The sequence below is a fragment of the Lepisosteus oculatus genome, chromosome 1, assembly GCF_040954835.1.
Source record: "Lepisosteus oculatus isolate fLepOcu1 chromosome 1, fLepOcu1.hap2, whole genome shotgun sequence".
Taxonomy (NCBI): Eukaryota; Metazoa; Chordata; class Actinopteri; order Semionotiformes; family Lepisosteidae; genus Lepisosteus; species Lepisosteus oculatus.
The window spans coordinates 76,049,495-76,076,829 of record NC_090696.1 but is presented as its reverse complement, the minus strand read 5'-3'; the positions used below and the strand labels follow the sequence as shown (position 1 = coordinate 76,076,829).

The window sequence follows — 27,335 nt, the reverse complement described above, 5'->3', positions numbered from 1 at the left end:
TAATTGCTGTGTAGAATCTTACACTTTGCTGAGAGATCAAGCATTAATGATTGAGTGAAACAGAGGCATGACTTGCAAGTCCCCAAACCCTCTTGCAGAGAAGCTTATCTTTGATAAATGTTTCACTGTCTCTGTTGCCAGGAGTGGCAATGGGGGCAGACATGTTTGATGAAGGAAACAAATCAAACAATAAATGACTTTGAAGCTATCACCTCCAGGATGTTTAGTTTGTAATATGGGAGGGGATGGGCTGTTCACCCTTGAGACCGTAAACTAATAAATATTCCAACGTTTAAGTCAGCACGCTGAAGAATATTGTGTTCCCGCTAAGGAGGATGTAGGGTTTATCTTACAAGATGGAGACCTGGTGGTCATTTTCTGCTCTTTGTAATTGAATCTAAAATGAAATGGGATACATTTGTGGACTTTGACAGATTGCTCTGAAGATTTGTTTTAATTACCCTAGGCATGCCTGAGGATAGTTTGTCTAAACTATCCTGGCTGTTAATTGTTCACTTGTTAATTTTTTGCTACCCTGGACTGCAGTGTTGTTCTTACTCACTGATGTTTTCCACCCTGTATGTTTCAGAGCAACAACATTCTTCGCACCAATAAGGCTCTCGTTTCTTGCACTGAGGACACTGAGGGAACAACCCGTTCTCATTTTAGTATAAGGATCCCGTGTCAGAAAGACTTCACTGACCGCACTGATTTCTTTCGAACGCTTTCCCTCCTCTTCATAGGGAACAACTGTGCCCTGCACCTGTTGGCTTCCTGCAGGGGCGTCTGAGATTCTCACCATTGATGGGTTTGCTTGATCATGCAGTCTTTGAAAATCAGCACCAATACTCAAAGTGGTGGAAGCAAAGTTTTCAGAAAATACCACCTGGCAGTGCTGCACGTTTTAACAAACCACGCTTTTCTGTAAGACTACTCTGGCAGAGCACTATAGACGGTGGACTTAAGTCTTCACTCATTCACCCGTTATTGAAACGATTATAAGAGGAGCTAAAACAAAGTTTTCAATTTGTTTCAAAAAGAATATCAGTTCAAGTGGTGAAATAGGTAGGTTTCAGTGTTCATTATACTATCTCTGACCATTTTGCATAGGAATTATTTTTTTGAAAAGAGGAATTTGTTAAATGTACTTAAAACCTCTAGTATTACTGTAAGTGTCACCCGAGGTTTATATAAGATCAATTGTAAACCGTTTGTACTAAATGGCAGAATTCTAAGTTTCATTACTTAAGTGTGGTGTACAAATGCGCAAACGTAACCGAGTCTTTACAGAAGACCGTGTTAATTTTTATAATCTGGGCCATTTCATATTGTATATTTTTCCCCTTCATCATATTCCATATAGACTTAATTAAAATACAGTTTGCATGTAACTGTCACTACGATGATAAATATTAACATCCTAAAGATGTAATGACAAAATTGGAAAACCTAGATGAAAACCCACAGGGAGGAGGGGTGACTTGGACATAATTTCTTAGAAGCGAAAGTTAAATATTTATGTTCAGCCCAGCAATATGAGTCACAGAGGTAAAAAATTACTAATGCTGATACAGCAACTGGAAATTCTTCAGTACATGGGCAGGTCTTATCTCTACTGTATGATACAGGATGTGGCATTGTGGTGCACTGTCTTGATCTTTGACCTGTTTAGTGGTATACTGCAGGGGACCACTCCTTTTTTGAGTGAATCACTTGGGAAGTCCCTTTTACCATAGTGAAGTGGTAAGATTCACATCCATACTTCCGAGGAGAATGTTGTACGTGAGTGAAGGTGTTTGAGTTAAGAGCTGCATTGGGGCTACAAAGAGATGTTAATTCCACACCGAAGAGTAGAAAGCTTTTGGCCCTTCTTCAGAAGACTCAACAGCATGTCGCACACACAAACCGTGCAAGACTCTCACCTGCATCAGAGCCCAACAGCCATTCAGTTCTACACAGATTCGTTTCACAACGACTTTTTGTGATTTTTTTTATTGATTAAAATGAATAGTTTCAGTAAACAAAGTGCTGAATAGTTCATGATTTCCTGAAGTGTTATTAAGCTAAACATTTTTTTTTTCATATACTGAGCATCAAAAGAAACTTATCACTCTGTTCCTGCATGTGGGTTTTTAGTAAAGTAAAACGTGTTTTTTGTTTGCTGATCAAATGTTTATTTTCATTAATTGATTGATTAACTCCAGTGACTGGTACATAAGCACTAAATTACTTCGTTAATGAGAGATCTGAAACCCCATTAAGGAAAACCCCCAGAAGGAACCAGCATTCTATGTGCTATGTGCTAGTTTGGGGAATAATAGACCAGGAGGGCCAGATGTGGCAGTCTGGACAGGAGTGTCAAGTCTCTCCACATCTCCTCTTGCAGTGACGGGTGGCAGCCTGCCTGCACAGAGCCACTCTGACCAAGTCCTGGGACTTAAATTGCTGCCCTTCCTGGGGGCTCATTCTGATGTGACCACCTTCCACAGGGCAGTGCACATCTTCGTGCCGATTCTTGGACAGACACAATCCCCATTGAAGATTTGTGGGTGAGCTGGGATTGTGTTTTGCATCTCAGACTTGGGGACCAGAGAATAGGCATGTGTTTGTCCAGGCTTGGAGAGAGGAATGGGACAGAATCCCACCAGACCTCATGTGCAGCTTGACGTCAAGAATGCATCGCACGTGTGGGCACTTGTGTTGTTTCCTTAGTATTGTTGTATTGCTGTGGTCATGCAAGCTGCACGCCTGGGACTTGCACAGGAGACCCTGCATTGATCAGCCCTCTTGATGACAGATGTTAATCGGCACATTCAGCCCTGCCAAGTCCATTCAATAAAATGTCATGGCACCACCTGCAAAAAGTGATTTCCTGGTAACTTAAGGAATTTGTTGCAGCGGAAAGTGGTACTTTTCTCTTGATACTTAGCAGAAGTTTAAATCGACGTGTTAGTGTAGTACCTCTCAAAAGGGTGAACATTCCATGTGTGGATTGCAAGGGATACAGACTTTTCACTTCAGTCAATCCTCAGATCCACTAGAAGGCGAGATGCCTGTGTCCTCTTTTAGAAGGCAGGATTGTACGTTATTTCAGAGTGTAAGGAAATGACAGTATACTAGACAATTGGTGGTGGCTGGTGTCATCTTATTCTAGGAAAATTGTGCATCTAAGGAGCTGGTATGAATTACCTGCTAAATCGGCTTAGGGTGCTTGAAAGTTATATAGTTTTCCTTAATACATTTGCTTCTAAGGTTTTGGAAACGCCATGTACGAATTACAGACAATATTATTGTCTATTCTTGCTGATCACTGGACTGCAAATATCCCTGTTTTAATACCCAGCTTGCTCCTCTTTAACACATTCTGCATATTGATGTCGGAGTTGTTCTCCTTGTCCTAGTGAAGCCGTTCAGCTCAGAGCTGTTTGTGTGTTGCCTACAAGATGGTGTTAAGTTATATACCTGAACTGCAGTGTACATTTTGGGAAACTGCACTTGCAGATGTTTATGTGTTACCTGAAATTTACGTTTTGTGAGCTTGAGTAAACTAAACACATTTCTTGCAGTACACACCCTTCTCAATTTCATAGTCTCCTTGTAGCGGAAAAAGAAGGACATTTCAAATATCAAACTGTGAAGTATGATGAGAACGAGGAGACCATTATCTGTTCACAGATCAAAGGATATTAGTGATTCTAGGGATTGCAGAACAAGAATGAACACTATAGCTCTTGACCGCAGTTTGTCTCTCTCTGTACTTATTGTATGTTAATCTGTATGCATTATCATTGTATACTGTACATGACAAAAAGCCTCTTTCTTAAGTTTAATTTTGCCCCTTTTCTCTGCTTTATAGGTAGTTCATATCTATCCCAGAACGAAAAAAGCAGTTTGAAGATGTGATGAATAATTCTTTGCTATGTTCTGTGACAATGCCTTTTCAATGTCACTGTGTATTGAATTTGTTTCACATCGCACTGTATTGTAACTGAAATGTGACATTTTCTTCTCTTTTTTTTTCCCATCCCTGCAGGGATAATAAGAACGGAAGAACTTTTGGACCATGAAACCACCTCGCGCTATTGGTTGACGGTCTACGCTACCGATCAAGGGGTTGTGCCCCTCTCCTCCTTCATTGAGGTCTACATCGAGGTGCAGGATGTTAATGATAATGCACCCCAGACGGCGAAGCCGGTATATTACCCTTCAGTCATGGAGAACTCCTTGAAGGATGTTTCCATCATCCAGATAGAAGCCTTTGACCCCGACTCCAACTCCAGCGACAAGCTGACCTATAAGATTACTAGCGGAAATCCTCAGGGCTTTTTCACCATCAACCCTAAGACCGGTAAGAGCTTTCTTTTGGGTTGTTGGTGCCGTGCGGGTCCTGTGCAGCTGGACGTTTTAACGCTGTAGTCCAGTTGCTGGCATTCTGGACTTCACAGTGTGAAGAACATGATTCCCATGGCAAGGTGCTGTATATACTTGCTTCAGCCACCTCGGTAGGGAACATATGCTCCTGCCATGTCTTAAATACAGGGCGAGAGAAGAGAAAAAGTCCTAGAAGGCATGAATTCTGAATCGTCGTCTCGCAAATTTTAACATGGGACAAGTCATAACATATCATCCCCAGTATGTAGATTTCTGCATCTTTGTGTATAAAAAAATGTCATTAACTTTAACAGTTAAATAATCCTGAAAAATATAGCTTAATTAATTAAATAATCATTTAAATTTTGAAATCTCTTGCACGTTAACCCCGCAGTGTGCAACTGTAATGCTGAGAATGTGGGGAGAGAAAATGACAAAACAGATGGGCTCGCAAATGCTCTTTCAGAATTCTATAAATATAAACCTTTGATTTAAAAATACACCTGAAAGGGAAGCATGTGTCCATTTAGTTAAGAGACCTGCCCCAGAAAACGAGTATCCATTCCATTTGCATCTGTATGTGCTTGTCGCTCTGGGAGGTCCAGGGGAAATGATGAAACAGGTGTAGTCTACCAGTTCTTTTTCAAAGGTAACTCAGAGTAGAACAGTCTGGCAGTATTGTAGAAACATACTATCCATGTAATTAGAAGCATACATACCTAACGTCATTTTTACCACAAGTATGATAAAAAATCCCAGTGTAAACGTTTTGTGAACATGGCCCTTTTTTCAAATACCTAGTTATCTTTAAAAGTCAGGAAAGTTAATTCTGTGAATGATATTTTTTTTAAAAAATGAAATCCTAGAGCAGACTTTTCAAGACAGTTACCGGCTGGTGCAAAATGCAGGTTGTGGTTCCCAAACATTTCCTATTTTGATGTAGAAAAAGTATCCCCCATTATGATTTTCTTCAAAATTTCAGTACGCCTTATTGTTTTACAGACACTAAAAATTATAGTTTAGAATATTAGTCTTAATATTTAGTTTAATAGTCCTTGATTAACTATAAGAACTAGTACTTTATTCTTGAACGCATAAAGTAATTCTTATGTATGTGAAAATATGTAAACAGATTGAACATTACTCTAAGGCAGTATAACTAAACTCCAGTCTCACAAAAGTCCTTATTAATGTTGTTGTGCTGAAGGAAAAAAATCGTATTTGTAGTAGTTTGTATTTTCTTGTTTTATTGAGATTATAGATGGAACAAATCAGTATTTAAAGCTGTCCTTTGAATTCAGGATAAAAACTGTACTTCAGTATAATCCGCTCAAAATGTTTTCTGCGATCAACTTTGAAATTATATTGCACACTGATCAAGCCTGCTTAGCCTGAGTGGAGCCTTTTATTCTAATAACAAATTCAGTATATTTTCTGTTGGCAAGGTCATTGGAAGAATGTACAAAGGACTGTGAACAAGGAGATGGACCAGAGGAGAAATTAAAAAATAAATTAAAATTCTTCTGCTACCTCCAGAATCCTGAGAAAGGAAATCAGCTTGTCTTCTACAATTCAATGTGATATTTCGGTACTACAGACTGACAAAGATATTTATTTTAGATATACTTCTTATAAAAGAGGAAATTTAAGGAGCATCATTCTGTACAGATTTGAGTCTAATCATAAAGTAGAATATATTCATTTGACAGATTATCACTTATTGTCACTTATCATTCATGTTCTCGTTCTTTACTCAATGCGTACATTAAATTCAGGGCACTGTTGAGTGAGTAAAACCCATTTGTGTGTTTGAGAGCTTGTTGGAGAATTTACCAGCTTTGGAGCTGTCTGTCATAGAGCCACCCAAAGAAATAACACTTCCTGCTCTCCTCTAATAAAGACGCATTATGGACAACGATTCTACTGAGACGTGGGGGTGTTAAATACAATTTGTTTCCGGGATTCATTATTCTTGACTAACAACGTCGTCATTAACCAAAACAGGGAGAATGAAGTATTGATCCGCAGTGTTTTTGGCGATAGGTAGTATGTGCTGGGAGGTAATGAAGCCACTCTTCTTCCTTGCGGAAACGTGTTTCAGGAGTTATCGAAGAATCCCCGTTAGTTCTCTCATGTGGTGAATTGGTAACATTAGGGGTAATTACACAGAACAAAATGAGTCAACTCTTTGATGAAGGGGTTCGAGTGGGGCGCTGGATCAGAGTAGCGGGCAGAGATGAATCTACCCTGGAAGCAGAAAGGAGAAAACAATGTATGAATGTGCTGTAGAGCCTTCAGGTATCACGGTGTATAGTTATTGCGCAGCTCTCGTGTGATAATAATATCACTTTATTGGCCCTGTACAATTTCTTGCATTAGGAATTTGTCTTTTCGCAGACCCCAGCTTGCTCTCTATGAGACACACAGACAGGGAGAGGGAAGCTTGGGGTCAGAGCGCAGGCTCAGCCATTCGTACGGCGCCCCTGGAGCAGTTGGGGGGGTGAAGGGCCTTGCTCAGGGGCCCATAGGAGTAGGATTCCTCTGCCGGCTGCGGGATTTGAACCAGCAGCCTTCCAGCCACAGGAGCAGATCCTGAGCCACAGTGCCGCCGCTCCGCCCTATCACGGCTGTATTGTATTTTTTTATTGGAACGTTTAGCCATTGTAGGTTGAGAACCAGAAGAAACAAGGGAAATTCTGTGTCTGCACTAGTAGAAGGCAGCCACACACTTGTCTGAGGCTGTTGTCGTATGTGACCTGTTGCAGCACACCGCTGGCAAGGGCTGTGAAATACAATTGAATCTCTTTAAAATGAATCAAAGTTTTAAGGTTACTAGGAGCGAGACTACATAAAGGTGAATGATAAAACTGAAAGCCTTCATTTCTTTATCATTCACCTTTATGTAGTCTCACTGCTACACAACTGTGCAGTTGTGTCAATAACTGGTGTTTACACACGGGTTTCTGGAGTTTTCTTTTCTATTCCACTTGGCAGATGTTTCAATGCACACTGCACAGCAAGGTTTTGCAAGACTGACCTTGAAATTAATTGTGATCTAAATATTTTAGTTTCATGTCAGTACGGTATTAACGTTTACAGTCACCTGAATCGCTTCCGGCACAAGCAGAATAAGTGGGCTGCGTTTCGTTGAGTGTTGTTGTTTGCTCGTTTGCTGCACAGTAAGGTTTGGGCAGTGATGTCGAGAGCCACACATTCCTGTGTTAGCCTTCTTGTTCTTTGGATCTGGTCCTTGTATATAAGAGTCGAGAGCTGAAAGCAAAACAACAAAAAAAGAATGTACAGTTTATAAAGAAGCTGCATAGAATTACTATTCATTACTATTCACAGAGCTAGGGAACACTCTAGCACATTAATGTAAAAGGTCTTTTTATCAGTGTTTAAAAGGAAAATGCAATTTATTCTACATGCAGCCTGCCAAAGAGCAGAATTCAACAAAGACCAAATAATAAGTAAATATGACATTACCAGCTGCATAATACGCAGGTAGGTTATTTGATTTATTAATAGTGTAGGTGGAAAGATGAATCGATTAAAAGAAAATGTGACAAAAGCTTCACCTGATCGTAATTAAAAAGCGTTACATAACACTAATGCAAATCAAAATAATTCTGATTAATCCCTAAAGAGGGCTGTTTTTTGTTTGAATTTATTTGAAACCCACTACATTTAAAATTTTAGGAACATTTAGGAACCGTCTAACTCGTTTGGTAGTTAGAAGTTAATTGATCCAAGGATCACATCCAGCTCTTGAATGAAACGGGTATCGGCTTTCATCGATATACAACATGGCTGGGCAGCAAGCTGTCTGTTACTTCCTCAACCCTTAGCGAGGTACAAGGTAGATTTCAAAGTTTATTATTTCAAGCTCAAGACATAACTGTACCTCTTACTGTTTTTCTTGCGTTATGAAACTATTGAGAAAAACAAGAATGTTATTTGTGTCCTAGATCTGCCAGCAGCCGCAGAGTCTGGGTGTTTTTGTTGTTGCGGCTTTACTAAACAAGTCTTGGTTGCAGACTTGTGGCTCTGCAGAGAACTGATGCAGCACATTAGATATCTGCTCGTGTACAGATTTAGAATTTTCCTTAAGTTTTTACACTGGCGTGCGTCATCTTTCTGTTGCGGGAGAAACTCTCTCGGATTACCCAAGACCGAATACGGCACCAGTGTGTATTAACAGAGACCTGCAGGAATCACATTTGTCCTTTTCACATATTTCTAGGGGCTTTGCAAACAAGCTCGTCACACTTCACAAAAAAAGATCAATCGTTAAGCCCCAAAATCTTGAGCTTCAGAAAGTGCCTTTCTTTAATATCAAAATCTTTTTTGAAATCAAGTGTCGACTACCTTTCTTCTCATTGATTAAAGAAAAGAATACGGGTCGGGCCAGCAAAGTTTATTTCCCGAACATTCCTGCAGTAAATCTAGGAGCGAAAAAAAACAGCCGTTTAGCTGGGCACATTCAGCGGTTCCCAGGCCTCCGAAGCTTTGTTCTTGTCACGTTTCCCTCGTTTGTTCTCCAAACGATGGAGACTTTTGCGGATGGGCCGAATCAGTATCTTGGCACCTTTCGGGCAGTTTGAAAAACCGCGTTTGATGTCGGTACCTCTCTGCCTGCGTGTGCCGCGGTCCCATTCATGTCGGGCGTCCTGGCGTCAAGGCCGGGCAGCCCCGCGCCGGGAGTGCCCATCCAGCTTGGCGCGAGGAGGTGTTGCTGTCGGGCATGCCATTGATGCTGCCCACGTATGTTGCGCTTCGGTGACTGTGGTGAGGCATAGGCGACGCTCTGTGCCACATACCTTAGCATTTTCAAAGGGGAGCTCTTTGGAGCACAGTGGTGCCGTGTGGCCAGTGGCCAGCATGTCAGAAGCATGCATCTGAATGTGTCATACACCAGGCGATTAAGATTGGGATCTGTGTAATAAAGCCCTTTGAGGTGATCAGAGATCAGCAGTGTGTCAAGCTCTCAAGGACGATTTTTGAGTCTTGCTTGAAGGTGTGTTTGAAAAATCTGTGGCGGACTTTCAGGACTTTTTTTTTTGTCTAAGAGTCTGAACAATAGCATATCTTTTTTGTTAAGTGGGATGAAAGTTCATTTGTATGCAGCTCACAGATGCTGAAAGGCACAAACAGAAGGAGCAGTACATAGAGGATTAAACTGACAAAAGGGCAGGTTTGAATAAAACATATCTATGTAAAACTGTCTTGTCATTTTTATGGACAGCAGGTAACCTACTTAATTGTAATGTTTGGGATTATAGGAAACATTGATGAACTGTTATTCCTCTGTCTTTTTGAAGGCCTCTAATGCAGGCATGCATGATCTTCACTGTGTTAAATTGACAGCTGAGAGCACAGTATTAGCATGGACCGAGTCATTTCTCAGCTCCAGGCAGATATGATAAACTAAGCCAAAAGTGAATCAGGATAACTTCCTGAAGTTATTTCCTTCCTACATAAGAATTAAATTGTCCAGAATGATACAGTTCAAACATCTTACCATCAGCTTGAGGCTCATTATCTTCCTATATTGCCATTATGCTACAAGTCTAAAAATCTGGGGACATTGACCTTTGCAATTACATGGGGGTCTTTTAGTTGTTGTTTTTTCGCTTGTGGCGGAGTTGTGTGCAGTCTGTAAAAAGGAGTTTTGTTGGATGCCTTAGTGCATCCCAGTAGAGAGTGTAGCTCAGAGTTAAGTGGCCACAGCGTTCTCTTACTGCACAGTGTTGTAATTGGCAAAAGACTATTTGGTTTTATCCTCTGTAGTTGGACTCGGGTATTAAACTTTAATGTACCAGTGTATGAAAACAGACTCTATTGTGTCTCCCCTAGAAGTGGGGCATTTTAAAAGTAAAGACCAAATTGAAAGAAGAGAGTAGCTCTCCCAGGTTCATGGCTATGAAAATGAAGTGTGAACCTGTAATATGCTTGCAGCAGGGACCTAGTCACTGTAGTAAATTGAAAAGAAATATCTCAGCAATTCATGCGAGTATGGATTTCTCTGTCAGGTTTATATGCATCACTAATCCCTGGAGTAACATGAAAAGCAGTGAAATGCTCATAGCCAGTGGGTTTAACAGCAAATCATCCTCATCCTGCTTCCTCATATCAGTTTTCAGCAACGCCTTCTGTGTTCAGAACAATGTCAGCATGTTTTCAAAGACCCCGCGGAGAGCTCGGAAACCCAAATAGGAAATTGATACTACCTCCAACAACTTCCTGCAGTTTCCTGCAGTTTTCAGTGAACCACAGCCATCCCAAACGAAGGTTAAGAAAACTCATGGGGTGAGGCTGCTCTTCTGTTGTTTCTGATTAAATGGATTTAAATACATCTGTTGTAAAACACAAGTGTCAGATCACACCTTGCCTTTTTTTTTTACATTTAACAAGAGAATTGCTATTACGTGCATAAAGATATACTGTAGTAGTTTTCTAATAATATGGTTATAGTTGAGAATTTCAGTTGAGGAATGCAGACTTAAGTGTGGTTTTGAATTATTGCACTATTTAATCTACTGTGCAATGTTTCAGTGTAGCAAAAGAAAAGAGGCCAAATCCAGAAGGATTTAGTGGTTTCCTCTAAATTGACCCCTTATTAAGCACTGGGATGCAGATGTACATTTTAATGAAGCTGCGTGTTGAGTTCTTTGCACAATTTGATTAATCTGCCTACATTTTCCAGAATTCTATTTAAGTGAATCTGCATTTATGTGATGCTTTTTTGTAATAGACTTATGTATACTGTGTGTGTGTGTGTTGCTTGTGACTGTGCTGTTTAAACCACTTTGTAATTTAGAAACCTCCACGACTTTCATGTGTGCATGATCATCTTTCTAAAAAGATCAGTCTGGCAGCATGTTTTAAGATGTCAGCTTCATTGTTTTTAGAGTTTATTAAAACACTTTAAAATTGCAGTGTTTAATATGCAATCTTTTTCTTACTTTCTTTCGATTCACTTCATTACTTACAGAAGTAATTGCAAATCCTATTTTTTCTTCCATTGCTTTCTTCTTGGTTCAATATTGTGTTTTATTTTTATCCAACATAAACCTACAAAGAATCATTTTATTGTATGAATACACTGAGATTTTGCTTTTAATATTGATTGCCAATTTTCTTATATGGATATCCGTCTGTTCTCCTCTGTTAATCACACAGCTGGGGGTTAATGGGTTTTCATTAATGCTCCGGTTTCCTTTATGCCTTTGTTCTTTTGGCAGTAAACAGTGGAAAGCACTGAAAACTGCTCGAGAGTATCCATGATTCTGCAATGCTTCATTTTGGGAAGAGGAATGAAATGCAAAGTTTGCAGCAAAGAGAGTAGAATGAACTGTCTGAATTTATTTCATGGAAGCTGTAGAGTGTGGCCTAAAGGAACCCATTCCCTATATTTAAGATGGATGGAATGCCGGGTTCTGTCTGATGTGTGGAATTCCTTCCTGCTAAAATAATATGTTTGGATTAGAACAGTTTGCAGTAAGCTGTGCTGTTTCTTTTTTATGTCTGTAAGTTTTTGTACTTCATGAGATGTTGACCATCTTTGACTATTTTTGGCATATCCATATATTCTTTGCAGTTGATGTCATCTGTATGTCGTTTGTATAATTCTACATTGAAAAATGGTTTTGTAAAAAACTGTAATTTTAGAAAATAGACTGATCTTGGTTTAAAGACTAGGAGAGCCACCTGATGAGTCAGTTATGGGTTCAAGTTGGAATATTTATAGGTGATGTCAATACGCCGTATTTACCACGAGAGTCAATATTTTTGGAAGTGTGCCGTGCTAGTTTGTATAGTTTAAACAACAGCCCCTTCTGTGCAAATTCTGTACAAAAAGTTTAAGGCGTTTAATTGAAGGGGGGGTGGTTCTACACTGTGAGATCTGTCAGGTCCTGTACATTTGCACATGGAGAGGCTAGTAGCTTAACCCTTACTAATTCTATAACTTGCTAAAACAGGCAACTTTTGCAATCATCAGCTCGGTGCTTTAAAAATGTAAGCTTTTCTGTTAACAATTTTGAATGAATGCATTGGGTCTTTCTTTATAAATGTGAAAGCTGAGCTGGAAAGTGCTTACTCTGTTACATGTCACACGTTTATTCTTGAACCAGAAGAAAGTGTGGTGGCAACAGCCTTGCAACAGTTAGTTAAGTGCCAGGATAATTCTGTATTTGCATCTTTATTCTGTTAGCCCATAATGAAGCTGACTTACAGCTGATAATATGTCGTGGGAGTGGGGGGCGGCAGCCTACACAGTATATAACAGGTTTGACGAGAGTATGTGGATGCAACCTGCAAAAATCACTGTGCTTTTGTGTTAGTATGCTTGAATGCATCATTATGCTGTATATATATATATAATGCATATACAAATGCTGTGTGTTCTTGAAAGTGTTTAATTATCCTGAGACCCTAACATCAAAGGATAAACAAGGAACCTTGCACATTTCTAGCCGAAGGCACCAAGACTAGTTTAAGCAACCGTCTTCAGTTCTGGCAGATAAAATTTAGGGGCTGAGAGGTACAGTATACCTCTCACAGAGCCGTTAACTTTTGACCGTTCCAACAAAAGTTGCAGAGATCAGTAATCCTTAGTATTTTGCAAACAGCTGGGTCTGTGAAACTCGGGAGTGCTGTGAGTTTGTGTGTTTTCTGGGCAGTCCCCGGGGACTGTGTAATAAGCTTTCTTTGTCTCCTGTTACCGTGACTACATGCCTCTTGTTAGATGTTGAAAAATGTTTTGAAATGAATGCAATAAAGACAGCACACTTTAACACATGGGTTTTTTGCCCTGAGCAGTAAAAGCAAATAAAATCTATCATGCTGTGTTATCTTTTATCAGCGTATAATATTTAAAGCAAATCTAACAGTAGGTTTTTAATATAGAGAATTAATTATTTGCATACGTTGGAGGATTTTTAGAAATTATGTAAGTGCATTTTCTTTTAAAAATGTCTGCATCTGTTTGTGGCTGAAGGAGGTTTTAATAAAATGGGCTTCGGAGTTCTTTACAGAGCAGTAATTTTGAAATATTTTGGAGTTAAGCACGAGACAATCTTTTAAAATCGGTTCACCTTTTAGAATAAAATGGTAATTAAAAATGTAATGCACATGATGGAACTTCAAATTAATTTTGTATTTAATCCTAATGATATTGCACCTTTTTGTAACCTGCTTAGTAATTGTATTTGGCTAGCCTCGTCAACATGTTTTATCTACGATGGTATTCCAGCTTTTGCAAATGAAAATGTGAATTTTAGTTGGGGTTGTATTTATAAAGCGTATGTGGAACTTCCAGAAAAAAATAAGCCATTTATTTTCAGCGGAATAAATCGCAGTACTATTTTTACAAAGTTGTAAGTTGTGGCTTGCTATTCTTGTCTTAGCATATGTGCCCATCGGCTTGGGTTTCGGAAATCCTTTTTTTATGCTAATCAGATGCAGTGTGGTAGTAAAAGATTTCTTATGCGGTCAGGGCTGGCACATCGATTCTGCATTCTCTTCTTGCAAGGTTACAATTAAACTGGGAGTGAAAATAATAACTTTAAATTTAAATTTAAAGTGGCAGCAACATGCTCGGTATACATGGTGTAGCTTGCTCTTCTAAAAAAAAAGATGAATAACATTTTCAGGAATAAATGCACATTCTTAAACAAGTTTGGATAAGTATGTTTAACTCCAACATACAGTTTTGAAGGCGCTTCACTGACTTTTCATGTGCTGTTTTAAATCGGTACTGCTCTCATTTAGCTCTTTTTGTTTGACTTGTCTTCTTGGTTTATAACTACTACATTCGCTGGAAGTGTTATTGTTGACGTTATTGATTTGGCAGACACATTTATCCAAAGTGATTCATATTTGTGCACGTTTATGGTACAGTGTTTGTACCAGAGCCCTGATCTCTGCGCCACATTTTGCAGCATTGTTTTTATTTAACTTTGAAGGCTGCAGACTTTTGCTTAAAATCACAGCACCTCCTTACTTAACATTTGCTCAGCTTGGAGCAAACCTGAAAGCAATATCTTTCTGTTGCATCTGAGTGCTGTTAACAAGTTCCTGCGGTATTTAGCATCTAATAATGAGAGACTGGCTGAGTGAGTAGAAAATCCACGAGAAGATCAAAGGAAAGGCAATTTAAAAGGCCATTTGATGCCTTTTTCACAACTATCTTAAAAGAAACAATTAGGAATGGTGTGAAATACCACTGCCTCTAGGAACATTTAAATCTGTGTCCTAACTGAACAGTTTTTTACATATTTATCCCCTCATCTGTGATTTTAGAAGTGGTAGTTTAAAGAAGGAAAAGGCTTAAAACCGTCACGATCAGTTCTGATGTAGTAATTTATTTTTTAGTGTAAGTGGTGGTCAGGCCAATGAGCAGGGATGATCAGGAAGCCTGCGTAAAAAGAAAAGGCTCTGCTGTTCGGTACTGCGATGGTTGAAGTGTAATGTTAATCTTAAAAAATAAAAAAATCATCTAGAAAACCATATTGCATTTTTGTGATGAAGTCTGCTGTAAAATGTTTTAATCGCTTTTACCATTTCTTTCATCAGGTCTGGTAACAACTACTTCAAGGAAACTGGATCGAGAGCAGCAAGCGGAACATATTCTTGAAGTAAGGTCCTTTTTAGTTCATGTGCTAAAGCTTGCCCACTTTATGGTCAGTTTTCTGTAGATTTCAGGGATTCCTGGATAACTCTTTTTGTTTATATTGAATGTTTTATGAATGTTTCATCCTCACTTCTCTGATTGAAATCATGGTATTTAGTTGTTTGGGTTATATACCCAGGAGCCGGACACTCAACGGGTTTAAAGTTGATTCAGAGAGAGTAAAGGAACAATTCAGGGATTTTGATTCTTGAGGAGGAAATGTTTAGATTCTTGATTTTTGAGAAGGAAACGTGGGAGTATAGTATATTGTTGTTTTTTTCTTAATTATCGATCTGACAATTGACCTTTTTGGGAAATTTTCCAGGAGAGGGGATGTAATGGTGAGGTTAAATTACATTTTGACTGCTTGTTAAATACTTTTATTGTTGTAAGAAACATGCATCTTCATGGTCCAATTAACTATCTGTTTTAAAAGTTTGAAAAGGACTATGAAGCATGTTATTTTCTTATATTATTTGTGCAGATGTGAATTTTAATTTCTTGTATTTCCTGTATAACTGTATTTATAACTTCAGTTTGCTCAATGGAAGCATATACTGTTTTAATACACTAATAATGCAAAATATTATATATCATACTACCGACCAGCTTAATACACAATCAACAAAATGTGCTGCAGGCCTCTAAACTGTGGTTAGAAAACATTGGTTTCCCTTTTAGAAATGACTGGTTATCTAAAGAAGTGCAAAATGTATACAAGCAATCTAGTCTTGCATTTACTTTTTAAAGCCTATGTAAAATATGTTTCTAGGGAGGAATATTTGAAAATCTGTTTAAACTAACATTAGCCTCCTTCCAGGAATTACCAGTGATTTTCAATGTATAAAGCACATGTGGAGAAAAGATACACTTAAAAGAAATTCAGGCAGTTAGAAATAGAAAGGCACTATTTAGAGAACCCACAATGCATAATATGCAGGTGCTGTGCCACTATTACATGACAAACTCCTTTATATATCCGAGAGCCTTGCTAAATTGAAGTCAACCTTCATTGTTCTCTTAAATATGTTAAAGACCTTAGATAGCCTTCCTTCAGCCGCCTGATGTTTAATTCGAGTAAATGTAAAGTCAATTTCTTGAACTTTGGTAAAGACAGCAGACTTTAGCCTTCCTTAGAGTAAAACTGCCTGTAATCTGGAAGATCGGGTGATTCGCACTTGTTTTTGTAAGTGCATTTTTTATATTGTACTCATGCCGAAGGCAGGAAGTTGAACCAAAATGGAGTCCACAAAAACGCCATTTCCGACTTCCTTCTGGGAGTGTGTTGCTATGCAACCACTGGGACAAGTTTAACATTGCAAAGTATATTACCAAATAAAGGAAAATTAAGTTCTGGAATGCCAGGATGGACCACAGTGTTTTTTTGTCGTATTGTAACAAAGGCAAAGCCTTATTTTTGTATACTTTTACTTTCTTGTACTGTACATCAAAATGGAGATTCTGAACTTTATTTTTATCCACTGATGTTCAGAAAATATAATAGTAGGCTGTTATTTGAAGATGTTTTTTTTTAACTTAAGATAATTAAGAACACGATCATGATGGTATCTTGTGTAAGATTTGACTGTTCAATAACAAGTGTTTTATTGTCTCTTTAAGTTTACATTGTAAAACCATCTTATTTAAGTGTAGTCAATTTCTATTAGATTTTCACAGCTTATGACTCAGGACTTGCTCAGGGGAAGAGTTTCAGGAATGGGGAAAAATGCTGAATGTCACTTCTGTTAACATGAGAGCTAACTTTTGGTGTGGAGATTGCCATGCACATTATTTTGACATTGTATCCTCACCATTATTCAACAAAAGTTGAAAATAAAATATTAGCATAAAAACTTCACAACCTGTTCCCTTGGCAGTCATAACAGTGTGCGGCACATTACATTACTATCAGTAAATATGTTGCTATAAAGATATTGCTGCACTGCAATCAGTCCAGACAGCAACCAGATGCATTCCTGGAGGGAAAGGAATGTCCTCAGCTGACAGGTTACAGAACTAAGCGTTTTTAGTCTCGCACCCGGGCGATTGCAACTGGACCTGATCTGAAATTCTCAAAGGCCGTGACGCTTAATCAGGGGGACTTCTGTAGGATCAACAGTGAATGCCAGAACTAGAAGAGACTATGTGAAAGTGCATTTCAAGCCGAAAGCCGGAGACAGCTGTTTAATTGAAGGATTGTGAGGGGCTGGAATGAGGTACCCAGCCATGTTACTGAAGCGTACACCCTGTTTTCTTTAAAGAAACAGGATGAGATCCTTGAATCGAGTAGTCACTCACTACCAAATGTATTCTTGTGAGGCAATTGTCTGGGAGGTAAATGGCATTGTTTATTACTTAATGAAAACCAGTAACTATGGGGAAGTGACAGTAAGCTCTGAGTATTGGACTGGCAATCTCACGGCCATCTCCGACACAGAGGAGAGGTTGGGAATGTTTACTGCTTCCAAGTGCTCATCCGCCTGGACCCCCTCCTGTACACCTTCTGGGGAAACTGCACATCCTAATGATGCAGCCAGAGATCTCATGTTTACAGCAGTGATGAGCAGTGGTGTCCTTCCTTTCCTACAGTGTGTTCTGACACAACACGATGAGTGCATTGTAGTTTGGGCATAAATAGAGAATATAAACAGAACTCCAGTTCTTTTTATTAAAGTTACAGTCAGAGTGTTACTTTTAAAATCAGCTGGCTGGCTGAGTGAGTTAAGTTGTGTCTCTTGCTTGGCTTCTGGAACTAAAATTTACTTACTGATCTTATGAGGATCCACACAGCTCCTGCGGGGCTGTGCCAGCATGACGTGATAGTTACACACCTGAAGTGATGCTAACAGGGACACTTTGTGCACACAGTGTTCAACAGTGTTATTGTGTAGCATTTGCAGATTTGCGCTGGCGGCTGTAGTAGTGCATGACTGTGGTGTGCTTAATGTTGTACTGCACCAAGATCTGGCCCACATCATGAAAGGTGCTGTTAACATTTCTAGGCTTGCAGAATTCCCCACTGACTAGGATGCTTACATTCTCAGGGTTTAATTTGATTCCCAGCTTCCTGTTGAATGCCGTTTTTCAACACCTACTGTTGTGTATGTTCAGGTTAAGTAAAGATGTGGCTGAAGTATCAGATATCTATGTGGTTGTACTGCTTTCTGGTGGATTTCCACAGTCAGGTGGAATTGAATTCTCTGTGGACAAATGAGTTCATCCTCAAATTTCACACTGAAGGCCCTGTTAGATGCATAGGCTGTAATGCATGGGTAACGGCACATTTTCATATAAAATGGCAGATTAGAATGATAGGTTATCACAATAGCACTAGAGTCTACCTCATCTGAATAATGCGTGCATGCTGAACTGCTGTGCGTAAAGCTTCTTGCTCATTTTATATCCCAATAAGTCTGAGGAGCTGATTCCCTCATTTTTGGAGATGTCTGAGATTTTAATGAGCAGTTTGTCTCAGTGTAATGATACATGAAATACAATCCATTTCCAATATGAAATGACTATACTTTGTATAAAATTCCTGTCATATCTCCATTTGCAGTTATGCAGTTAGTAATTACCTCTGGGAGAAGCCTCTGTCAGGTAGTGCTTATCATGTCTGTCTGTTGTTACAGTCCATTATATACAGTATGTGCTGAGAGGCATGAGAAATTGGACAAATACTACTGGTTACATTAGTCATTTTCTACTGCCTCTTAATATACTGTATATTTACTTAATATTGAGAAAAGCATTGGTAAAATTCCAATATTTAGAAAATATATTATGAATTTAAAATATGTAGTCTGAAATAATTTCTACATTAGTATGTGAATAAAATTTGTTGTGCCAATTTAGAGCACACTTCATATTTTCTCATTACAGATTTTTTTCCCTCCACGCTAGAACTTTTTTCATCATAAAATGAATACCGTCTTCCTAACAAGTCCATTATTTAGTCAGAAATAACATTTGAGAGTTTGCAAGCATCTGTAATCACCACAATAGTCGTTTGTCTCCCTTTAGATTATGATCCTTGGTTGTCAAAGTATTCTGGAGATATTGAAGTAAAACCCTTGTCTCTGTTTAACTAATGTTTCTGATCATTGGCTACAGTACCTGTTCCCATCGCGACAGAGCTGTCTAATGGATGGTTGTTTCCCTGTTGAAGGTCTGCATTTTTCTCAAAGACACGTAGTCGGATCAATATGCACGCACTTCCCTTTGGTTACAAAAGCCTGTCTTCACTCTTATACGTATATGAGACGCCCCACTGCACCCCTGGAAAGAGAATGGTAGTCTAGAAGTTGCCCTGTCATGTTTAATCAGTCCCGTGTTAGCAGCTCTGGAACAGTCGTGGTTTGTTCCAAAACAGCACCACAGAATGGTGTTAATCACAGCCTGTGCCAAATGGCGTGGAGCTATCTGACTAATTGTGTTTGTAGAAATACTGACCAGATGGTGCGAAAAGCTACTTGATTTCTCTCTTCGTTCCCCCCCCTTTTTAAGCCTTACAGTGCAGGGGGACAGAAATAGGTAACAGACAGTAATACAAAAATAAAGACATTTACAAAACATTTTTTTAAATATATATAGTGATTTGTTGTGCTGCACCAGTAACTTACTATTAGCTTTATGTTCAACAGACCATTTGTATGCATGGTATTTCACTTTAAAAACCATGATATATTCTGACATTATTCAGAAATGTGTTTGAATTGACGAGACAATTAAATGTAAGTGTAGGATTAACTTAGATGGATCGAACATAAAGGAAAAGCAATATGATTGCTTTATTAGACTTTAAAAAAAAGGGTGTTCATATTGAGTAGAAATCCTTTCAGCGACTCGAAAAAGGCAGGAAAAGAATGCATCTTGTATCGCTTAGTCTGAGAAGGCTTTTGAACAGCTGATAAGATGGATCCAAAGGACATTTGGAATTTCGAAGTGGAAAAAATGCTCAACTACATCCACAGCCCAAAAAAAGAGAGGCTGTATACATTTCGCTTGTCATTCGAATGTTTTTGACACCCTTTCCTTGGTCCAGTGATCATTCATCCTTCTTGCTTTGGGCCTGGGCTTAAGTGCAACATTAGTGCATATTATATATAATATTATAATACTGCATCAAAGTCAAATACAACTTCGTTACCAAACTAAAACGTTTGGGTTCTTAGGAATTTGTTGTGGTGTGCTCAAAATAAGAGATGCAAGAAGAGAAAGAAAAGTCATAAATAATGCATTATATACAAAATACAATTTGATGCTACATTACGGTGATGTCATTAAATATGAACAGCAATGTTTTACTGTCTGTATAGTATGTTAGTACTCTCTCCAGAGTCTATCCAAACATTGATCAGTTCCATATCAACAGTGATGCACAAACCGGAAGACAATTCGAAATGAACCCATTTACACACATTTTGGAAGCTTGATGCCATTGATTACTAAAAATGATGATAACAGTGTTTGTAAAATACCTTTGTTTCTGCACTGTTTCATAAGTTGTGTGTGTACCTTGTTACTATGTTGGTGAAATTTGGTTTTAATTTAAAAAAAAAACATGCAAGTGCACTTTCAGTATTCAGTGTTGCAGAAATAACTTAAAACATAATTGTCCTTTTTTCTAAAAATGCTATACTAATTGCAGAACAGATCAATGTCTGTTTTTCACATGTGGGAATGCATTATTTTTCAGTGTGAACTTTGCCTTTCTGTACTAATCAGGCTACTTCTGACGTTGTTAAAAAAAGCTCAGTTGTTTCATTCAGCGGCCCTGTCATGTGGTGCCATTGGACTTGGGAGTCGCTCAGTTGCTGTTTGGTAGATTCTTTTAGTGTCTTTTCTGTCTGTGTTGCCAAGGAGTTCAGGCACCGGCAGGCAGAGTCATGTGCCCGGCTTCGAATGGTCACCGCAGGGACATTGTTTCCTGATGAAAGTTTGCAATTACTGCCCTTTGACTGACCACTCGTTTGCATATAATGTACTAAAGCAACTACTAAGTACTTAGGTGATTACATAAATTACTATTTACATTCAGTTCCTAGTGGTGTAACAACCATTCCATTAGCTTTGAACTTCCTGATGAGATGGGTCAAGACATTTCCAAATGTGTTATCTTAAACTTCTTCCAGTGGCCTGTAAGGAGGTTTTAGATTTCTGTATTCGCATGGGTTAATAGTTTTATAAGTGATTGTCTGCTTACATGTGCAGTCATGGTAAAAAATATTTACAAGCTAAACAAAGTACAATACTATTAAATAGAACACTGTGTAAATGTAAGACATATTGAACTAAAAGGTGTGGTTTTTTTTAAGAATTAAAAAGTTCCTCTGAATCAAAAAGTTGACAGTAAAACGACTGTAAGGTGTGTGATAAATAGGAAGTGAAATGACATTTCTTATATACAGTCGCACTACTATGAAAACATGTATTCTCATATGTAAAAGTGTTGGTTTGTGGATAAACAAAACACCACAGCCAGCACCAAGCCAAACTATATCATATCACCGCATTTTTTTAAATGTTGTATGTCTCTCTTTGGCATATTGCTAAGCTTGTAGTCTTCTGAGCATTCTACTAGTGTACTATTAAATTATTCCCTGTGTTATCTCTGTCTGGATTTCTTGGAGAACAGTCCTGAATTGGTCTAAGTTTGTAATGGCCTCTTTGTTCTTTTCAGCTTCTGTATAATCCCAGGTGGCTTCAATGGAGTTTATGTCTGGACATTTTGGTGGCTGTTCTAGTAATTTTAGAGCTCCAGCTGTTCCTTTTGTTGGCAAATAGTGCCTTTCTGTTTTGGCCGTGTGTCTCGGATCATTGCCTTGCTGAGGAGGGGAAACCTCTGTGAGGCCAGAAGGGATCAGCATGACATTAGAGAACTTATTCTTACTTTTCTGTTGTCAAGAGTTCTGTTAATTCCCACAGGTTTTCCAAACTCTCCACACCACATGTTAACCACCTCCATATTTCACTAGAGGTTTCAGCGGCACTGCGTGACACTCACTCTCCGCAGCTCCGCACACGCAGACCTCATCGGTGTCCATAAAATTCAGATTCCTGCTCAGCGGCTTGGAGCGCTTCTCCAGCTTTTGATTATCTCATTCGTGTCACAGAAGTCAAATTCAGAGTTTTTGTTGTAACTTTTTTTTTTGCTGGCGATCTTAGATGTTTTAACTGTTCCTCGGGTTCCTCTATGACCTCTTCCCTGGTGCTTCAATAAAAAGATTTTTACAGGTCCAACTATTACCCTAATTTTAAAAAGTACGGGGGAGTTGAACCTCTTTCACAATGGGAGTCCCCATGACCTGTAAAGCACTTTGAGTGGAGTGTCCAGAAAGGCACTATTAAAGTGTAAGCAATAAAATGGTATAGTAATGTTCACTGTCGCTCTTTTGTTTCTCATCGTCACAGGTCACAATTCTTGATAACGGCATTCCTCCAAAATCCGCTGTGGTGAGAGTGGTGGTGAAAGTGTTGGATGAAAATGACAACAAACCTCAGTTCCTGGAGAAGATCTACAAGATCAAACTCCCAGAGCGCGAGAAGCCCGACCGGGAGAGATCTGTCCAGAGGGAACCCGTGTACAGGGTGATCGCGGCCGATAAAGACGAGGGCCCCAACGCGGAAATATCCTACAGCATCGAGGAAGGCGACGAGCAGGGCAAGTTCTTCATTGAGCCCAAAACTGGGCTGGTGTCCTCCAAGAAGTTTTCTTCAGCTGGAGACTATGACATTCTTACGGTACGTTACCTTAGAAAGCTGTATATCTGTGTTCATTATGCTTTCTCAGGAGTGGTAAAAGCATGTTGTACATTTCCTTCTCTTTGGTTCGTTGTTCTGTATTCCAGCCTAGACCCAAGATGTGCGACTGGGAGCCCTTTAATGCCTGATATCTCTGTAATTGTGTCTCATGTCATTAATGATACAAGGTCGCAGTTCGATGTCCGAGTGAAAGGCCTCTTATACCGTTACAGATTAAAGCTGTGGACAACGGCCGCCCCCAGAAGTCCTCCACCTGCCGGCTGCATGTCGAATGGATTTCCAAACCCCCGCCGTCCGCGGACCCGCTGGCCTTCGATGAGCCGTTTTTTTCGTTCTCCGTAATGGAGAGCGATCCCATCGCACATATGGTTGGCGTTATAACATATGAGCCCCCCGACATTCCTCTTTGGTTTGACATCACTGGTAAGAAAGGAGTCGCTAAGCACGGGGCCCGGTTTACTTATGCCAGAGTGCTGATTTTCTCTTCAATTCAGAGCAAGAGAGGACATTCCCATTACTTAGTAGATTGTCTTTTATGATAAACATTAGGGCATGAATCCCTCATAAATCTCAAGATGTGAGGTGATCTCTGGTTTGACCTCTTTATTGCTCTCTTTGCATGATGTGTTACTTTTCTTGTGCAGTTAATATCTTTTGCTGTTATAACTTGCCTTCTCTTCCTCTTCCTAACAAGCCTGCCCTTGACTGACATGTTTCTCTGTGTGTTTTTTTCCGCTTTCCAATTTCCTTTCCTTTCTTTTGGATTGTGTTTGGGATGTACAAGGAGGGAAACAGGCTAAAGAAGTGTTTTACATCATTCAGATGGCTTGTGACCTGAACTGTACAGCAGAAGGTATCTGCTGAGATCTCATAATTTACAGCCATTGTATCTTTTGAGATCTTGTCTGTTGCTTTGTAACACTTTGTAGTACTCCTTCGAGGTGCACTGTATCTTAACCTTTTCCACAAACTAAAAAAAAGGTGAAAACTTAAGCACTGACTCCTGCATAAATCTTATTTTCCATTCCTCTGTAATGTCTATGCAGCATGTAACATACACCTGCTTTTGCAGAAGTAAATATTTATTTTAGCTATACATTATGGCCTAATTTGGTTATATCCTATCTTTAAAGTGCTTCAAGAGCATTTCTTTTTCTTTTTTAGAAGCATGCACATAAAAAAATAGTTAATGGTTAATGAAGTTTGGCAAAGTTTGTGTTATATACGTTTTTCTATAGTATACTTCTCTTAAAGGTGTCCTGACTATTTTTACATTGAATTTTCTGGTGCAGTTGCACCCAGAGCATTGACGCATCTGTATTTTCTGTACCTACATGCTACGAAATGACTCTTAAGCTTTTGTCAATTATCATTACATAAACCAGGTGGCAACTATGACAGCCGGTTTGATGTGGGCAAGGGCAGTGGAACCATCATTGTTGCTAGACCCCTTGATGCAGAACAGAAATCAAATTACAACCTGACAGTAGAGGCAACAGATGGAACCAAATCTATCAGCACCCAGGTAATTGAATTGCTAATTAAATGTTTATGGAAAATAGACTTCGTAGCAGATCCTTCTTTTGATATTAATGTCATGAGGTGGGGTACATGTGTTGTAGTGCACTTACAATGGTTTAGGAGAAAGGGTATTATCTTGTAAGCCATTTAAAGGAGGTGTTATCATTCTTCCATTATCGTGTATCGTTGTAAGCACTTTTGTCTTTCATAAGAATATGGGAAGTGGTCTTGTGCAGTAGTATTGTAAAAGGTTTTGCAATTTTTTTAATACGGATTTGTAGCTGTACTTGGCAATACAAACCTTGATTACTTTTCAGTAATGATGGAGAACTTGTACTTATAAAACTTAGAAGACATGACTTCACACAGCTTTATGTAATAACAGATAATGTAGGTGTAAGCGGCACCCCATTTCTTTGAATCTACACTTGAATCCTGATTTTACATTGCTAGTGTGTTTCACACATGAAAATGTGAGCTTTTGAATTCTGCCATTTCAGAAATGTCTCTCTCACTAAAAGAAAGGGCCTTCAGCATATCATGCTTATTGTCTTGTTCGAAGCAGGTGTGTTTTGTTCCGAGTCCTAGTCAGCTGTGGAAACTCATTTAGGGGTTGTCAACACCTTTAAATAATCATAAAATTTTAAATAGAGAGATTTTAAAAAATGTGTTGATTTAAATGTTTATTTTCCCCTTCTCCCTCTAATCATCTGCGTTCCTTTGCTTAAGTAATCGCATGCATATTTTTTTCAGTACAAATAGTTCATTTTGAACGAGTTTTGATAATACAATTGTCTGTGATCATTCTTTTCATCACTTCATCACTCAAGAAAGTCACTCAGTATCACTTTTTTTATAGTATAAAAGGGAAAAGCAGATGAAACTTTATTAAATGTTATAGTGAAGTTTTGTTAAATCTGATTTCCATTTAAATAAGCTTGCATTTAGCCAAGCCCTTCTTTTCTTGCAATGTTTCATGTGCAATATGAATTTAAATTCAGCATTTGACAGCTAGCGGACATTGTGGCTGATTATTCTATGGAATTCCCTGGCAGGACTATCTGAACAGCTCATTCCTTGGATTGGCCATGTCATGAAGCCTTAATGCTGTTTGTCAAGGTTTTCAGCTGCTGCTGTTGCCTGACAAGGTTACGTCCACGAGGCATTGCGTGGATAGTGGGTTATTCTTTCCCTGACTGGGAGTATGTGGACTCTCTGGGATTGAACAGGCTTGACCTTCTCCAGGAGATCACACAGGTCATCAAGTGGAGTCTGGGGGAGACAGTGCACCCCCGGAGCTTTGGGTATCCGGTCCAGTACAAGATAGCGAATATGATTAGATTGGCTGTGGATTGAGTATTACCTGACCTTTAGTCATATCTCATTCACAGGGATTATGTGTCAAACACGGGGAAACAAGCTTAGCTGTATGTGTGCTGGATTTGAAGGAATTTGTACCTGCTGTCTTTCCACATTAGGAGCTCTATCTTTTTCTTAATACTTTTGAACTATTAGATGTTGGTTGTATGCTCTGGAAAGGTATATAATATCACTGCAACACAATGTAGTTTGCTGGTGGATATTACATTAGATTGATCGCAAGTTTTTCACAAAGTCTTTTATTCCTTTGTTTTGTTTTCCGTGCCTGCGAAGACAGATGTGTTGATTCAGTATTTATCCATTTAACCTGACTGATTAGGTTGAACAGCTGTTGTTGCAGAGTGTTCATTCACAGTTCTGCTTTATCTGAACTCTTCTGAAATTTGCCTTTTCGGATGCATTCTGCCTACTAGTTTAGTGGTTAGTGGTTCCACTTGATAAGTCATGTCTTTTTGTTTCCTTAATTTAAAAAAAATAGTAAATTAAAATACCCCTACCCTTTAAAGGACCATAAATCAATACACAGTACATTAGTTTTTTTTCCCATTTTGATTGGTATTGTGAGCTATCACAGGAAGTGTTTCAGATGTTTGTCTCTTTACCTAACAGGTGTTTATCAGAGTAATTGATACAAATAACCATCGGCCGGAATTTTCCCAACCAAAATATGAAGTCAGCATTTCGGAGGACACAGTGCCGGATACAGAGATTTTGCAGATCAGTGCAACTGACAAAGATGAGAAGAACAAGTTGATCTACACACTTCAAAGCAGCACAGATCCCTTCAGCCTGAAGAAGTTTCGCCTGGATCCAGGAACAGGCATACTGTACACTGCTGAGAAACTGGACCATGAGACCATGCACAAACATGTCCTAACCGTGATGGTAAGTTGTGAAATAGTATGTTTTTTCCTTCCCCACTTCTGTTAAACAACTGGATGTTTAAATTGAGCATAGCTTTCCTGACTGAACTGGATCTCTGTTGTGAGAGCACATTGATCTTTTCGTACTTCTTTCAGTTCTGCCTTTCAAATCCATCGGAGCTTGTCTTTGGTTTTTCCTTTTCTGCTGGAGAATTCTGTTGTTTTATGTTTATTGATGTGTAGCACTGACGCACACAGAATAGTCAGTAACAAAAAAAAACTTGAAATGTTGCATGTTACGTCTCTTTTTTAGACGTGATGACCCTCCTCCCCCATCCCCTCCCTTAGAGCTTTGTAACTTTGTGTTTTTGCCTTCAGGTTCGGGATCAGGACGTTCCTGTGAAGCGCAACCTTGTCAGAGTTATCATCGACGTGGAAGACGCCAACGACCACGCTCCCTGGTTTACGAGCTCCCCATACAAAGGCCGTGTGTATGAATCAGCCGCAGTGGGATCTGCAGTGCTGCAGGTCACCGCGCTGGACAGGGACCAGGGAGAAAACGCGGAGATTGTTTACAGCATAGAGTCAGGTTGGTCTTGAATTTGGCCAGAAGTTCATCAAACAAAACGTGTGCCTCTATAGAGCCTTTAAAGAGTTTGAGAAGCATATGTACATCATGAATTACAGAATTACACTAATGTCACTTGTGACAAAGGTCAGCCAAAAGGCGTCTGGGTTTAGCGTCCCACATGCGTCGGTTA

The 27,335-nt window shown here is 39.1% G+C and overlaps 1 protein-coding gene across 9 annotated transcripts in view; it reads left to right on the top strand.

The window, feature by feature from the left end:
• Window positions 1–27,335, top strand: part of fat1a (FAT atypical cadherin 1a) — a 74,757-nt gene that overhangs the window by 22,449 nt on the left and 24,973 nt on the right. For 7 of the 9 annotated variants that reach the window (XM_069193315.1, XM_069193313.1, XM_069193312.1 and 4 more), the window contains exons 3-10: window positions 4,034–4,348; window positions 14,950–15,011; window positions 22,460–22,789; window positions 23,023–23,233; window positions 23,595–23,663; window positions 24,196–24,335; window positions 26,321–26,596; window positions 26,953–27,163. In XM_069193315.1, the coding sequence (XP_069049416.1) occupies window positions 4,034–4,348; window positions 14,950–15,011; window positions 22,460–22,789; window positions 23,023–23,233; window positions 23,595–23,663; window positions 24,196–24,335; window positions 26,321–26,596; window positions 26,953–27,163 (1,614 nt within the window). The remainder of the gene's footprint in view (window positions 1–4,033; window positions 4,349–14,949; window positions 15,012–22,459; window positions 22,790–23,022; window positions 23,234–23,594; window positions 23,664–24,195; window positions 24,336–26,320; window positions 26,597–26,952; window positions 27,164–27,335) is intronic. The other 2 variants (XM_069193318.1, XM_069193314.1) reach the window with 1 other exon arrangement.